At 38.4% G+C, this 15,953-nt stretch overlaps 1 protein-coding gene across 1 annotated transcript in view; it reads right to left on the bottom strand.

Moving 5' to 3' along the window:
- Positions 1–11,740: 11,740 nt before the first annotated feature.
- The window catches only part of TET1 (tet methylcytosine dioxygenase 1), a 71,168-nt gene continuing 66,955 nt past the window's right edge, over positions 11,741–15,953 (bottom strand). The window contains exons 10-11 of the mRNA XM_063133065.1: positions 14,613–14,937; positions 11,741–13,052 (exon numbers count right to left, since the gene is read on the bottom strand). Of these exons, the coding sequence (XP_062989135.1) occupies positions 11,920–13,052; positions 14,613–14,937 (1,458 nt within the window). The 3' untranslated portion in view covers positions 11,741–11,919. The remainder of the gene's footprint in view (positions 13,053–14,612; positions 14,938–15,953) is intronic.

A 15,953-nucleotide genomic window follows, 5' to 3' on the forward strand; every position in this document is an offset into this window, starting at 1 on the left:
TGAGTGCAAAATGTGCTTCAGAAAAGTAAAGTTATGCTATGAAGAGAAAAGCCTGAGAGATATATGAAAGAAAAATTAAAACAATCGAGTGCAAAATAGAAGTATAAAATTTATTTGAAACCATCCACAATGTTCTATTTTATCAGGAATGATACACTTTGTAATATTTTTTTGGAAAAAATCATGACAAAAATTTAAAATATATTTTCAAAGACAGTAAATTTATCTCAACTTTTTAGGACATTTTAAAAAGAACATTTAAGGTTTGAACAGATATGACACATACAAGAAAAACAAAACAAAACAGACCATCTCCACAACAACAATCTTTACACGTATGTTTCAATACAATTTCAATGTATCTTGCTACATAAACAAGAAATCATATACAACAACTGCTGTGCACCAAAAAGAGTAGCTTAGTAAGATCTTTCAAGTAACATGCAGTCAAAACTCACAAGTCTTCAAGTACTGCTGGTAAGCATTCCCTTGTCTGCAGAGAATATTCAGACGTATTTCTCCCCAAAGAAATGAAGTAGCTTTTACTTTTTCCTGTAAGTATTGTGAAATAGTGAAGTGCTTTCCTCCCATTTATTAGTAACTTAAAATGATAAATGGTAAAAAAATGTGTTTGTCTTTTAATGCTTCCTCCGTCAGATCATCTAAGTACAGTAGATTGATAAACGAAAAAATCCACCCAAATCAAAGTTAAACGTTGAAAAATAAATATTGTATCACCCCAATTTTTTAAACACAACATAGAAAAGGAACAGGGAATATTAGTCAACAACAGAGCTCAAGTTTCTTCTGCTTTAGCATGTCTTTTTTGTTGTTCTTGCAACTGAAACTGAGTTTACGAAACATGCTGTTTTGATAGTTTTACATTTTGAACAGAGTCAAATGGTTAGTCAAAACTAAAGCCATTTTAAATCAATGGCGCATGCAGCCTGATCCTATGCATTTTTACTCAGAAGCAAGTTGCACTTTGTTCAATAGGACTAACGAAATCAAGTCCCACTGAATATTTGAAAACAAACAGGCTTGAGGCTTTTCAAAAACCGCATTAGGACAATACGTTTATTAGGCCAGCCAAAATGTCACACAATGGTGCGCACGCTTTTGAATTCTGAGAGCTATTCATCAGGATAGATTTAACTGCTAGATCAGGGGTGGTAACTTGCAGTCCTCCAGATGTTTTGGCCTAAAACTCCCATCAACCCTAGGCTAGCCAGCATAGCTGATGGTGAGTGATTATGGACATGGAAAAAAAAAACATGGAGTCTGCATTTAGTTACAGTCCAGATGGAATATGGGAGGAGGTAGCAAACGCTCAGGATCTACAAGATGCTGTGATGGTTTCAGATTGCACCTAGGACTGCTGGGATGAATAATAAAAGTTGATCCCCTATTTTTGAAAATATAAAATACAGTAGCTATAGTCCTACACAGACTGGGAGAAAGCCCTACTTCAACTCAGTGCGGCCTACTTCTGAGTAGACATGTGTAACATGTTACAAGCCCCACTGATTTTGATGACACAGACTGTAATCCTACACACAATTACTCTAGTGTAAACACTGAACTCAGTGAAATTTACTTCTGGGTAAACATACATTGGATCAGATTGCATAGCTGGATTCCTAAGCATACATATTTGGGAATAAGCCCCACTCAATTCAGCCACATGTTTTAAGTGAACACACCTAGGAGTAGCTTTTAATCATTGCTAACATTTGCTAGATTGCACCCTTGATTCTGGATTACCGTATCGGGATCCAGTAAGCCTCTCTATGCACTCAACAGCAGTCACCCCCCCCCCCCAATTCCATTCCTGGACCTACCAAATCAAGCTGCTTCTGAAACTTGAAGTATGAAGGTTTACCCCCCTCACACATCTCTGGATCACAGTTGCACTTCTAAAATATGTTACCATGTGAAGATTAAAAAAAACTCAACTCTTCAAAAACTGGAACTATAATATCCTAAGATGTCTAATATCAAAATGTTTTGTAACTACAGTGAATACTTGATTTATAATATTTTACAAAGCATTACCAGTATATCTGGCTTTGAAATCTTGGGCGATAGTTACATTCAGCATTGAAGGACACAACATACAGAATCTCAAAGCTGCCGTGTTGTGCTAGAACTATAAAATGGCATTCACAAAAGCAAGAACAATATGCATTCTTGCCACACCTTAAGCATTTATTAAATATGGATATAATATATAGCAGGAGCAAGATTATCTAAATTGCCTGAATAGAGCACATCTCTGTGTAACCACATATTAGTGAAACCTTATGTTCCTTTTTACATGGACTTTGATTGGCCAAAAATGACAGGTGTCCCCCAAGATATTTAATGAAAAGAAATCTATGCCACTACAACTTTCCATTCTAGTATTTTTTTAAAGCAAGCTATTTGCCAAGATGAAACTCCTATTGACAACAATGAGACTTTTGCTTGATTTCAAGACTGCATTATGTAGTCCTGGAATGATACATATGACTGCCTGCCTGCAGAAACATTTGTGTTAATGGCTAATATGTCTAATTTGCCCACAGAAAATCCCATAAATGGCAATTTCCTAGAATCTAGCACAAAATAGTGTATAGTCAAGTTTCAGGCAGGAGGTCCATTCACACATGTGTATACCATTTTGGCGTAATCGTTCAGCTGCACAGTTTTATATATTAGAATGACAGGTTTGGGTAATTTTATTATTTATTATTAGCATCACCACATTCATGTGTCAATCCTACAGACTTGTGAGCAGATGTTATCTACCACAATCATTACACTCAACTGAAATCCATCTGTGATTATTATGAAAGAGTTACTTACTACCCATGTCTTTCATTTACTTGAAGTTGGGTAAAATTCTATCAATGCTATCTCAAAAGATAAAGGAACACAGACCATGAAAGCATTTGTAAAATAGCTGTTTAAACATTGCTCAGATGTGGAAATTATCCATACAGTATACCACATTCTACAAGTATCATGGCTCGGTTAACCATCTCATGGTACAAATCATTTACCACATTCCTTCTGTCGGCAAAACAGGGCAAGGTATGTCTACAGCTATAAACCTACATCCTGAGCTATTAAAAGTTTTGTTTTTAATCTCTAATTTTCAAAACTAAAGACAAAATATAATGGTTTGATCTTACTGGCCAGTATGTAGGGGGGGGGAAGGAGGGGACTTCCAAGGAAAATTATCCTTTACTGATTGCACAATTTACGTTTTTTGGTTTCATTTTATAATAAGGCTTCTATACATTGCTCCAACACCGAAGGCAGAAACCTTCAAATGGGGCATAACATATTGTATGAGAATGCTACACGTATCTACTCTAGTGCCTATTTACCCTGCAAGGTGGCTATAAAGGATTGGTGTTTATAAATGAAATCTGCCTTTATTTAAGAGGCTTACATTTATTCAATTGTAGTTCACTACACTTCAGACCACTTTTTTGATGTAGCAACAGTGCTTGTACTAGTCATGGAGTCCAAAGTAAATATGCAACAGCATCATTTTGCACCTGTTGAATTGTATTTATGAAATACATTGGCAGCACAAAAGGAAATTTTTAACTTACCATAAATTTCCATTCTCAGAGGTTCCGGGATGAGGCAGTCAATACTAAACCAGACTGCCCCATCCCAGAACTACTGGAGAAACATGGTATATCAATTGAATTCTATCAATATATACCCCTTGGTTAGTTGCACTTAAAGAGAGTAAGATGGAAAGTACTAACTGTCTGAAGAACCTCCAGTTCTAGGGAAAAAAATCTGTCTAGAGGACGAGAATTTATTTATTCTGGCATTAGCTTTTGCTAGCCAACTTTATCCAATAGATGGGGTGAACAAGACCTCCCAACAATCTTAAGAACGTGTTACTCAACTCTCTGACTTTATGAAGGACAATGTGACAGCCACTTTATTTAGGTGTTTCTTCTTCTACCCTTCTTGTAGGTGCATTATAACTAATTGTGAGGCAGCTATATTACTATGAAAAATGTGAGGGCACAATGGCCCCAAGTTCCCCAATGATGTACAAGTGAATAAAAAAATGTATGCAGCCAACGTTTTGGGGGTAAAAGCAGGCATGTTTATATATTTAACATGCACTTTTTTCTTTTTGGTAACGTGGGAAGTGGCCTTGATATTTTTTTCTGGTCTGACATTCACCAACTTCATGTCTGGCTTTGCAAAGTCCTTTCAGTGCACCTCTCTCCAACTCTTTGCACTCAACAGCAGAAGGGACTCTGCCCAATCTACGATTTCCATCATGTTGTGGGAGACCATTGTAAGCAAATACTTAGGTAATCATAACTTCCACACACAGGAAAGTATTTTACTACAAACAGATTTCCCATAAGTCTTCACTGATGTAGAATGTCAGACTTAATTACTGCAGTAGAATGGAGAGACCAAATACTTAAAAGGTTGTCACACAGAGGAGGGCCAGGATCTCTTCTCGATCCTCCCAGAGTGCAGGACACGGAATAACGGGCTCAAGTTAAAGGAAGCCAGATTCCAGCTCGATATCAGGAAAAACTTCCTGACTGTTAGAGCAGTGTGACAATGGAATCAGTTACCTAGGGAGGTTGTGGGCTCTCCCACACTAGAGGCCTTCAAGAGGCAGCTGGACAAGCATCTGTCAGGGATGCTTTAGGGCGGATTCCTGCATTGAGCAGGGGGTTGGACTCAATGGCCTTGTAGGCCCCTTCCAACTCTGCTATTCTATGATTCTATGTGCATGAGGAACCATAAGAAGTGGCCATGTTACCTATTCTCAATTATTGCAAACGAGAGGGAGGTTAAGGAGAAGGTGTTTACATACTGTACAATTTCTATGCCATGTTTGGGGGCGGGGAAATGAGCATTTATTTTTATAGTCAATAACTTTGCGGGGGATGAGCATTTGTTCCTGAACAAGGTGAACAATGATTTTATACGTGACATATTATGGGTTTTATCCAATTAGCCCCTCCTGCCATCAGAATGCTTCCATCTGCAAACAGGGAGTGGGAATATCAAGTTCTCACAGCCCCCATGCCCTCCTAATATACATTTTGGAAGGATGAGAGACATTCCAGAGGAGATTTGGAAAGGTGTGGGGGGAATAACAAAGGAGGATGTCCACTCAATGAGTTTTACCATTTATTTTTATGTGAATTCAAATAATGTATTAATAAATGTCTCTGTGCTATTTAACCAGGACTAAATTATGATACTGGTAACTGACTGGCAATGTTTAAATAACTAGGTTCATTTATTAACTAAAATTATAAGGGTCACTAATATTACAATGTTATGCTAAGACACAGTTATTTTTGGTCTACACAGAGGGAAACAAGAGTAAAGCTGGGATATTCAAACAATGGAAGCCACTCAGAAGTACAAATGTTAACATAATAGCCCAAGTTCAGAGAATGTTAATTGTGCTGGTCCCAACAAAACAAATGTCATGACTAACCTAATCGCCATTCATTTTCATGGGATTTAAACACTACTAATTTTTACCAGATTGGGGTCATGAAGATCCAGATAATTTGCAGAAATCACAGATATCACGTAGTAACTGTAGCTAATGAAAACCACCAACTGCTGCCTGAATAGTCTGTAACCTTGTATGGTGCTTCTATGGGCTGTGAGAGTCATCTTTCAGACTCTTGTGAGCCCGTTTCCTTACAACAGTGGGCTAAAAAGAGATAAAGATGTGTAAGGATTGACCTCAGCATTTCAGGAAATATGGTGTTTTTCACAGCAACTGTCCCTGGGAATTAAAATAGACCGATTATGCAAGGCAATGATTCTTTCATATTTCATGATTTTAAAAAACCCATCCTAAAAAGCACCCTTCCAGTCATTCAGATCCTGGAAAAATAAAGGTGCATCATGGCAGACAGGAACAGTTCAAGGAATTCAAACAAGAAGGCAATTGATAGCAAAAATGCAATCTCATGAAGAGACTTGACAATATAAGCTGAGGTGGGGGTTTTTTGTACAAGAATAATAAAAGCAAGACTATTAACATCCCAACCTGAAGAAGTGAAGAATACACAGGCTTTACACACACACACCCTTCTCCAAATCAAACAAACCAAACAAAATACCTACAACCCACACACACACTTCACTTTGCTGCTAAAAAATATTTTCACAGAACTCAAGTGGGTTCAGCTAAGAATTTCAAGAGAAACAACTTGAATTATATGCCTCAAGCATTTTGCAGGGGTTAAAAGCAGCTGATAACCTTATTAATCGGAGTGTCTTTTAGCAGATCAGGGAAAGCAAGCTTTAACAGATTCTTGTCATTTCCTAGTTTCTGGCTCCTGAACCAGCCATCCTGGAGGGATACCATGGAAAGCAACAAGGAATCTTCGACCAAACTGCTCTGAAAGGGATTTGTGTTGCTGCAGCAGTCTGAGGATTTCACTGCTTGTCACAGCCCCCAAAAGACACTATTACAAGACGATGATAGTATTACAAGCCTTTGTAGCTACAAGCTCATTCACAAAATTACATCAATTTCTATGTAAAAATGATAAATATTCTGAAATGCTACAATAAATAGCACACAGCTATATGTACAGTAAGTAGCTGTAAATTCGTACTCTGCATGGATGCTTGATGGACAATCTTTTCTATAAAATTCAATTGGATACATTGTTTTCTAGGTGCAACAATCATTTTGTTGGCAATATTGTTTTATGATTTTCTCTTTAGTAATTGGGTTATACCACTGAAATTAGAACAAAAAAAATAAACAATTCTCTCTTAATTGCAATAGTATTTTAAATGTTTTTGTGTCTTGATGAATCTAATGAAGCTGTATTAGCTGCTAAATAGGATGCACTCCTATCTCAAACATTATGTGGAAGCATATTCCATCGAAATTAATTAGTCTATTTAAAATCAGTGGGTCTTCCACGTAATGGAATCAGGTTCTGTTCTGTTACATTTTTAAAGACATGTTGCTTTCCCATTTAGCATTGTCATTTTAAGGTTTCCTTTCTTTTGAAAACTGAGCAAAAGGTTTTTTAGTGGAAGTTACGTAAAAACTTTGCAGTAAGCAAAGGCAGCGAAGTTTAGACATATTTTAATTGGATGTGCTTATCCTGCTCTTCAGCTTTAGTTACGCTTGTTTTTAATTATTTTATTTCAAGTTCTAAACTTTCTAATTTCACATGAACTTCGTACGAGGTACTCTTATTTACAGATGGGGGAATAAAAAGAATTTAATCAATTCTTGTTATATTGTGTACACTCCACCAATCTTACATGGTAACAATGCAATTCCTCTCTCTCTCTCTCTTCTGAAAAGTTAGTCCCATTGATTTCAATGGGACTTACTCCCAGTTGCGTATAAAATTGCAACCTAAATTTAAAAAGGAATAGCAGTACTTCCACTCTGGAGATATTAAAAACTGGGGAAAAATATTTCTGGACTGGACACAACTGTGACAGATGGCAGTTAGAAATTCTCTACATAAGCTGCTGGTGACCATTTCCGCAAAGCTTTCTTTCCACAGAACAATTACCACAAATCTTGAGTCCTAAACAGTAATACTAAAAAAAAAAAAAAAAAAAAAACCCCAAACCCCACCCTGCACAGATGAATAGATGGAGGAATTCACAAACCTAGTTACTGTACAGAAAGCTGTTATTTTTTATAAGTTTTAGGCTCACAAAAAATATACAAATTTTAAAATGTAAATCTAAGGCACACAAAAATACCATAACAATTTAATGTATATAGATATTCAAGAAGCAGAAAACTGCTGGTACAAAATGATGGTATAACATTGACTTTTAGATTATTTACAGTCCTTACATATTCTCTTTGAACTAATCATATCTTTAAACTAACAAAAATGCAGCATATGGGTGGTGTTGTTTTTACAAAGTTGGCTTTAAAAATAGAAAGACCAGGTTGAAATCTTCCTCTCCATATATGCTTTATTGGGAGATTATAACTCCGGTTGATTCAATGGGCTGTTGCATAAAGATTGCAGAAATGGTCTCAGTGGCATTGCATTGCAATTATCAGTTGTTATGGGGTGTAATCCAAAATATAGTCATGCCAGCTGAATTTTGGTGATGATCATCTGATTCCTCAAGTGCCTGAAGGATCATGAACCACATCCACAACTCAGAACGTTGGACTTGCTCAGGCCCCATAGAAATCAATGGGACCTCTAGAATGCTTACATACCACTGATTTCAATGACACTTCGAAAGCTTACTCACTTACGCAAAATTCTCTGACAACTATTTGCAAGCTTGTTCAGCTGGCCAAAACTGGGAGTGCAAATGGTGCTGTGGGAAATCCTGCATCCAGCACCAGACTTTATACACAGTGCTCCTGCACCACACATGCGTCACTTAATAGGGTTAATGTTATCTCTAACACCACCAATCATGTGTTATGCTGGGGGGCAGCCGGGGGGGGGGGGGGGGAGAAGTAGGTGCCAGACACCAAACACCCTGATCTTCAAGCTTTGCCTAACATGTTATCTGCACTGTTAAGAGGTGACAGTAATCATCTGTTTGATTTTGGTTGACGGAGAAGTGAGAGCGCTCCATGAGCAGGAATGCCATCTCCTATGGTGCTCTTGAAGCCCTGGATATGGGAACATTAATATTATGCAAAGCAGCCGCAGCCGCAGTGAGATAGTCAGGATGAATTCCACATTTACATTACTGCATGACCAGAACCATAGGCGACTCAGGGTAAACTATAAAATTCACTTTTCCCCCCCAAACCAAAACCTTTTCAGATTGAACACACAATCATGGTAGACATTTTGAAAAAATAAAATAAAAGCACCATGCCTAGGGTTTGCAAGAAAGCAGATCTAGACATTATTTGTTACAGCACCACTACAATATAATATCAAGTATATTATCAGTAAAACTTCAATCTCTGGTTACACGTCTGGAATTTATATATACCATGGAGAGAGAGACAGGTATAACCAAAGAGCTTACCCTTATGGCCTACAATCAGTATTCATATAAACCAATGCTAATTTGGGGGCCACTGATTTGAGCTGGACTGGTTAATACCAACAAATTCCACCATCTTTTGTATATAAACTGCAGGGCATGAGCCTTATCAAGGCTAGTATTGTGATTGGCTTGTTCAACTAACAAAACTGTACAAAAGAGAGGAGGAGAAAAGGAGTGGCATGCTATAGTATTCCAGACAGGGAGTGTCTACTTCTCCTAATGTTTAAATTAGGATGCCACCATAATGAGAAGGTAAATCAATTAATTCACTATTTGAAACTAAGGTTTGATTCACAAAAACTGTTTTGTCTATGGCAGATTAAATATATTCACACATATACGGGACTCCCAGTGGTCTCCTATTTAAGCTGATCTGATCAGTCCCATCCATTTAGCTTCAACAATATTGCACCATCAGTTGTTCCCAGACCATTCACTGAGTTTTAGCATTACTGTCTGGGCATTTACATCATCAGGGTTGATAAAATCCCTGACATCCAGTTGGCCAGAAAACTGATGTTTGTCATGTTTTTCTCCCCCAGGCCTGTGCCGGGTGGATACCTAAAAAATCTGATGCTAGCTCCTAGAAATTTCAAGTATTTTTCTAGTATTTTTCATCAGAACTGCCAGAAGAGCAGTGTGGAGAGGTGTCCATCATGTAGATATTACTATAACAGATTTGAGATTTTCAGATCTTTGCCAAGACTGTTCCTGATGTTAAAGTTTTGTAGTAGCTCATCATTCAGGGCTGGCTCTACTCTTAGATAGAAGGTAGCAGCCACCTCAGGCTGAAGATGCTGGGAGAGATGAAGTAGTGGGCAAGATGTTGGGAGGGCAGAGCTGTGTGTGTAACACAGCCTGCCCTGCACCTCCTCAGCAATCCTGCTGCCCTAAGGTCTGGTGGAGATCATTGTCCCATTGCAAGTGTTGAAATAAGATTCAACCATTTCTCTGGCCAGCTTCTGTACATGGAATGAGAGGGCATCAGCCTTCATCTCAGGCAGCAAAATATCTTTGAGCTTGTTTGCCACGGTTGTGCCTACTCACTTGTCCTCCGAGGGTCTTGATCAAAAATCTGAGTTGATCAGGCCAGCAACTGTGCTTTAAAGCTGAAATCAGCAAGCTCTAGTGCAAGCTTTGCAAATGGGAAGTCCATGTCTCCCCCCTCCTCCCGGTAAGATGTGAAGTGCCCACAATTCCCACATGGGCTTAAACTTGTATCTGTCAAAAAGTTTAGAGGCTCTGAATCTGTAATTCTTGGGAAAGTATGTGGATTCTAATTCAGAGGGCAGGGGGGAAATCATACAAAAGGAAGAAAATGTGTATCACCCTGCAGTTGTGCCTCAACAAATTCGCAAGTTATGATGTAGCTGGGTCTTGAATTGAGACAAAGCACCGTATGGACCTCTACGTATCTGAGATGCCATTTTTTGACTGCAGAAGCCAGGAATTCAACCTGAGACCTTCAGTATGTTCTGATCCCTCCTATATGAAGCTTTTTGTGGGAATTAACTCCTTCAATGCAACTGATTCTCTTTTAACATGGGGATGGGGAGGAGAAAATTTTATAGAATAAAGCTGCGATCCCATGCTCACTTACCTGGGATTAAGCCCCACTGAATACAGTGGGATTTATCCCTGAGTAAACACACTCAGGATTGGGCTGCATGCTTATAGAACTTTCTGCAATTGACAATAGTTGATGAACATTCTGGAACTTTTGTATTTTATTAAAACAACAGATACTGCAAATCTCTCTTTTAAAATCCAAAATATTGATAAGGCAACTCTGGGGGAAAGGGGGGGCAGTTTCAGATGCCATAACAATTCTACCCCTGAGGCTCTAGGAACATTTGGTTGTCATATGTAACTTGCAATGCTCCACATAAGAGAGAGAAATATGAACTTATTGCTCAAATAAAGTATACCAAATCAATTCTTACAACAAAACACCGTAGCAATACAGGTATGGAAAAAATGTTTCTTAATTCATATTTGCAAATATTGAACTTTCTCCATTTTATTAACCTTTTGCTTAGAAACAAACCAAAAATTTAAATGGAAAAGGGGATGGGAATCTAAAGACCAAATATTCTTAGTATGTATGAACTGTTGTTGTAGCAATATGGAACTCTACACAGTAAGAAAAAAATAAATTCCTTGGTAGAGAATGCACAAACCTTAGACAAATGTGATCGTTATACTATTTCAAGTTAACTTTAAAAATAGAAAGTGCTTTTAAATATATATTTACAGCTTACAACCTCCAACCATCACTAGTGATATTGTTTGTGTGTGGATGTGTATAGATCATACACGCACACAAACGATACATACATGAAAAATCTATACACAGATAAAGCATCATTGGTTCTTTATCCTTAAACTGGGCTTCACAGCACTGACTGGAAGCTGTCGGAGCAATGGCACCATGAAGGAATAAAATCAGCTTATCTTTAACTGTTCAATGTGATTAAGCACCAAGAGGTGTGTATAGCTAATACTGTCTAACTTGATTTTATATCATAAAAGGTGAAATCTGTTAAAATCTTTATAAAAAGCCCATTTGTAGTAAACAGACGATTTGAAGCACCAAAGTATAAATTCCAAAAACTGAATAATTCAATCAAGGTTAATAACCTAGCCAAAATCATTTAACTATACAATTATTATTTTTTTTGCTTAAAATGTGCTTGAGAATCACCAGATGTTAAAATATAGAAAGTCACAGTTTAAGAAAAAAAAACCACTTTTTTTTTTAACTCAGCCTTCAAAATGGTTGAGATGAACAAAGAGTAAACCATACAAGACTTTGTTCTTTAACAGCACCTTTAGGAATCGTTGTGTAACACTGCTCCAAGGCAAAAGTTGTATAGTTGCTATAAAAACCTATGCCCAATGGTTATATGGCCCTGCAACTCGTGTGAGGGCATAAGTAGACACCGTTATGATGTTATCATGAGTTACTGTTAATGCTCGGCGGGATGGAATTTGGTTGAACTCATTGTCTTCATAGAAAATCTCTTGGTTGGCATTGGCTTGGTGTGCATTCCTGTCATTAGGTTGTAAATTGGTATTTTCAGTGCCCAATTTTCCCGCTTCTTTCTCTTTCGCTCTCTCAGCCATCTTTGCCTCCCACAGCGCTATCCCATGTTTTGGCTCATTTAAGTTTTTATGTTGGTAGAAGACTAAAGAGATCCGTGTGGGATGATTCCTGTTTGGCTTTTTAATAGGAGTTGTGGCATGTAGTTCGCGGCGCGCACATTCAATTAAGATGGAGCCATGTGATGGTGCTACAGCTACTCCGCCAATGTCATTATCCAAGAAGTTATGCTCACTGTCTGACCACATTTCCTCTCCTTTTTCTTCAGGATCTGTGCGCTTCAGGAGCTCACTATGTGGCTGTTTATCCACAGTGGCAGAATCACAATTTGGGGTTTTTTTGAAACCACCTTTTTGCATTGGACGCTCCTGGGAAGAACTAATTTCATTTCTGACTATATATTCTGGAGCATTCGACGGCACTGGTAATTCACAAGAGCTAGCCAACTGTGAGGCAGGAGAGCTTTCTAAGTTAATTTCACAATTTTGCTTGTTGACTACTTCTTGTTCAAGTCTGTGGGGCAAATTCTCTCTGTTGGCTGTGGACTTCGAAACAGTAAGGTCTTGAAGAAATGGGGGCATGCCATTCCTCCTCTCATCCAGCAAAATTCCAGTATGATCACTAATGGACACATCAAAATTCTTACCTTTGGGTGCCACATGAGGTTTGTTACTACTGCATTGTAAATACCCGTAGGGAGTTGAAAAATCTTGTTGACTATTAGTCACTGGCATTATACCACCAGCTTTGTGAGTTAATGGAGAGCAAGAATGTAAACTATCCAGCTTTAAAGGGGAGGAAGGAGCATATTGCTTTAATACAGAGCAATTTTTAGTAGTGTCTGAATTATGGTTTATGGTAGAAAGGTGTTCACCAGTCTCCATTTTTGTCCCAGGTTGCAATGTACTCGTTTTGCTCCCTAAGGGAGGGAAAAACATAAATATTTCAAATGCAGGTTTTAATTTTTCTATAAATTTTAAATAAAAACATGCTCCATATGACAATTCAAATTTCTCCTCAATGCTTCCCCCCCCCCCCACAAACTGGGGGGATTTGGGCCATCACATTTTCAGGTGTATCCTTTTAACTATCAACCTTACAAAGTTAGCTTTCTTTCATGAAAAACTGGAATTCCCAGAAATCCAACAAAATCCTGCAGCTTGTACAGAAATAACATATTTATGCACCCATAGGATTTTTGCCATCCACTCATGGTCTATGCCAATTTTAAGTGTTTAGTGAACAAGCAAAAATAGCATCCTAAATCCAGTTCCATGCTCAGGCTCACACAGTGATCCAAAACATTTGCCTGAGAAGTATGAATATAAACAAAAACAATTGAGTGCCAGTGATATATATAGCACATGGTCTATAGAACATAGAGGTGATATTAACCCTGTTCAGAATAGAGAAACACTTTATATTAGATGGGCAGGTCTGGGATGGAAAGGGAGAGGTCAGAAACAGGGATGGAGATAAATAGGAGCATCTTAAAGGGTAAGAGAGGCAAGTTAAGATGAAGCAAAGGTGGTTGGGAAGAGCCTTCATTAAAGTGAGCTGTAAAAAGAGGGAATATGCAGTATAATCACAGCTATGTGGACATATGGAAGTTTCCACACAACATTGTTTCCCCCCTAAATTGAGAGTATCGCTATATAGGAAAAGTGCCACACGTGAAGCTGTCTAATCAGGGGGTGAGCAGTAAAGACTAGGATTTTGGCGTGTGACATAAAAGTCTAGTACAAGGACTCAAAAGAGAAACATGTTCAAAATAGTGAGAGAGAAATAGGAGCTGAGCAGAGACTGGACGAGAGAAAGCAGATATACCAGACTGCATCCATATCACAAGCAAGGGTTTTAGCAGAAACACAAAAGCTATAAGGAACTTGTATGCATTGGGCAGGTGTGTGTGTGTGTGTGTGTGAGAGAGAGAGAGAGAGAGAGAGAGAGAGAGAGAGGGAGAGGGAGAGGGAGAGGGAGAGAGGGAGGCCAAAAAGAAAAAAGTGATGACTGTTTGCGTATGGAAAGAGAAAGACAAAGGAGGAATTCGCAGATGTCTCTAAGGTGTAGTGCTTTGGGCCAACCGGAAAGTAATTTTAAATTGTCAGTTGGAGAACGACTTGTGTGGTATGCAAAATCCTACATCTTAATACCATGTGCGTGTTTGCTTTTACTAACCCTATTCCTTTAATGCAGCTTTCCCTCCTCCTCTACACCAGATAAAAAGTGAGCACAAAAAGCCAATATGGTCATCTTCTATGGCATCCTTCTAGTATCTCAATGATATTATCAAATGTACTGCTGAGATGTTGTTCCTCTTTATATTTTGCTTTGTTCCGCCTTGATACTTAATATATTAGAGACATCAAGGTTGAACCCTACACAAATTTGAATGCTGATTTAGTTTTAGTGCTATCCCTTTGCCAGCAGATTTTCCCCAGTATCAGCTCACTTTTGAAACTCCATATATTTTACCTACCTAAACTTTGCGATGTTTTACTGGTATTTTCTGGCACTCCATTTTTCCCCTTTACAGGCGTAGAATGCTTCTTTTCTGCTGAAGTTTGCTTCTTTGTTTCTGGTTTCTTCTTCTTTGTTGCTCTACGTGGCTCAGCTAACATTCTTACTTCTCGAGGGAAAGCAGTAAGCACCTGTATTGCCCCAGCTTTTATCTTGGCTTCCAGCCCTTCCTCTGTACCAAATTCATCTGTTTGTGAAATTTTGTAAAGAGGTAACACGTGCAGCTGCTCATCATTTGGAATCACTCCCACTGTACGGTTGTCTTCTTTTGTTAAAGTACAAACCTAACCAGGGTGGGAGAAAATACAATACACTCTGTGTTACTGAAGCAACTTATGTGAAGAAAAATAATAAGTGCTCTTTTCAATTTTTGGTTAAAAAGGACAACATATCCTCTATTTCTCCCTCCCTCACTTCACCAAGTAGGATAATTTTATAGATAAGAGCATGTGTAATATTATACCTATAAAGCTGAAAGTATGTGTGAATGTATGTCCAGAAATGTAAAATGTAGTGTATAGAGGATGTTACTACAGTAATTTAGACACAAGGTGATAAACCCATGGACCACTGTGGCCAAATTCCCCTTTGGTGAATCTGGGTAAAGGCACTCCTGGCCACCTGAACATCCAGGAGCAGCACGGAAGAGTACACCCAAAGTTACTTATGCGAGTTAGAAACTTGAAATTTGGCACGCTGATACATCTGGCAGTACAATGTACCAGAAAAATCTAAAAACACAAAGTTTTAAGTATTTTTAAAGAATTTAATAAAAAACTAGGCTTATGCCTACAACTCCCAGCATGACTTGGGCAGGAGGCAAGATATATCAGCCTTTGGAAGCCATCAGAAGAAGTAGTTATTGATAGCCTTCTCCTTCAGGAATTTGTCTAACCCCCTTTTAAAGCTATCAAAATTGGTGGCCATCACTACATCTTGTGATAGCAAATTTCATAGTTTAACTATAGTGGTCCTGTTGGTCAGTAGACAGGCCAACCCAGGACTAGGAATACAACCTGCTCTGGATGGGTTTGCACTCCTTCTGAAGGATCACATAAGTAACTTTGGGTGTACTCTTCCGTGCTGCTCCTGGATGTTCAGGTGGCCAGGAGTGCCTTTACCCAGATTCACCAAAGGGGAATTTGGCCACAGTGGTCCATGGGTTTATCACCTTGTGTCTAAATTACTGTAGTAACATCCTCTATACACTACATTTTACATCTAAGGTCTTCTTCTGAGTGAGGCTCAGAAGGCGTCAACAAGGGTGAAGGCCTTCTCTGTCAGAGCTCCCCAATTATGG

The sequence above is a fragment of the Elgaria multicarinata genome, chromosome 8, assembly GCF_023053635.1.
Source record: "Elgaria multicarinata webbii isolate HBS135686 ecotype San Diego chromosome 8, rElgMul1.1.pri, whole genome shotgun sequence".
Classification (NCBI taxonomy): domain Eukaryota; kingdom Metazoa; phylum Chordata; class Lepidosauria; order Squamata; family Anguidae; genus Elgaria; species Elgaria multicarinata.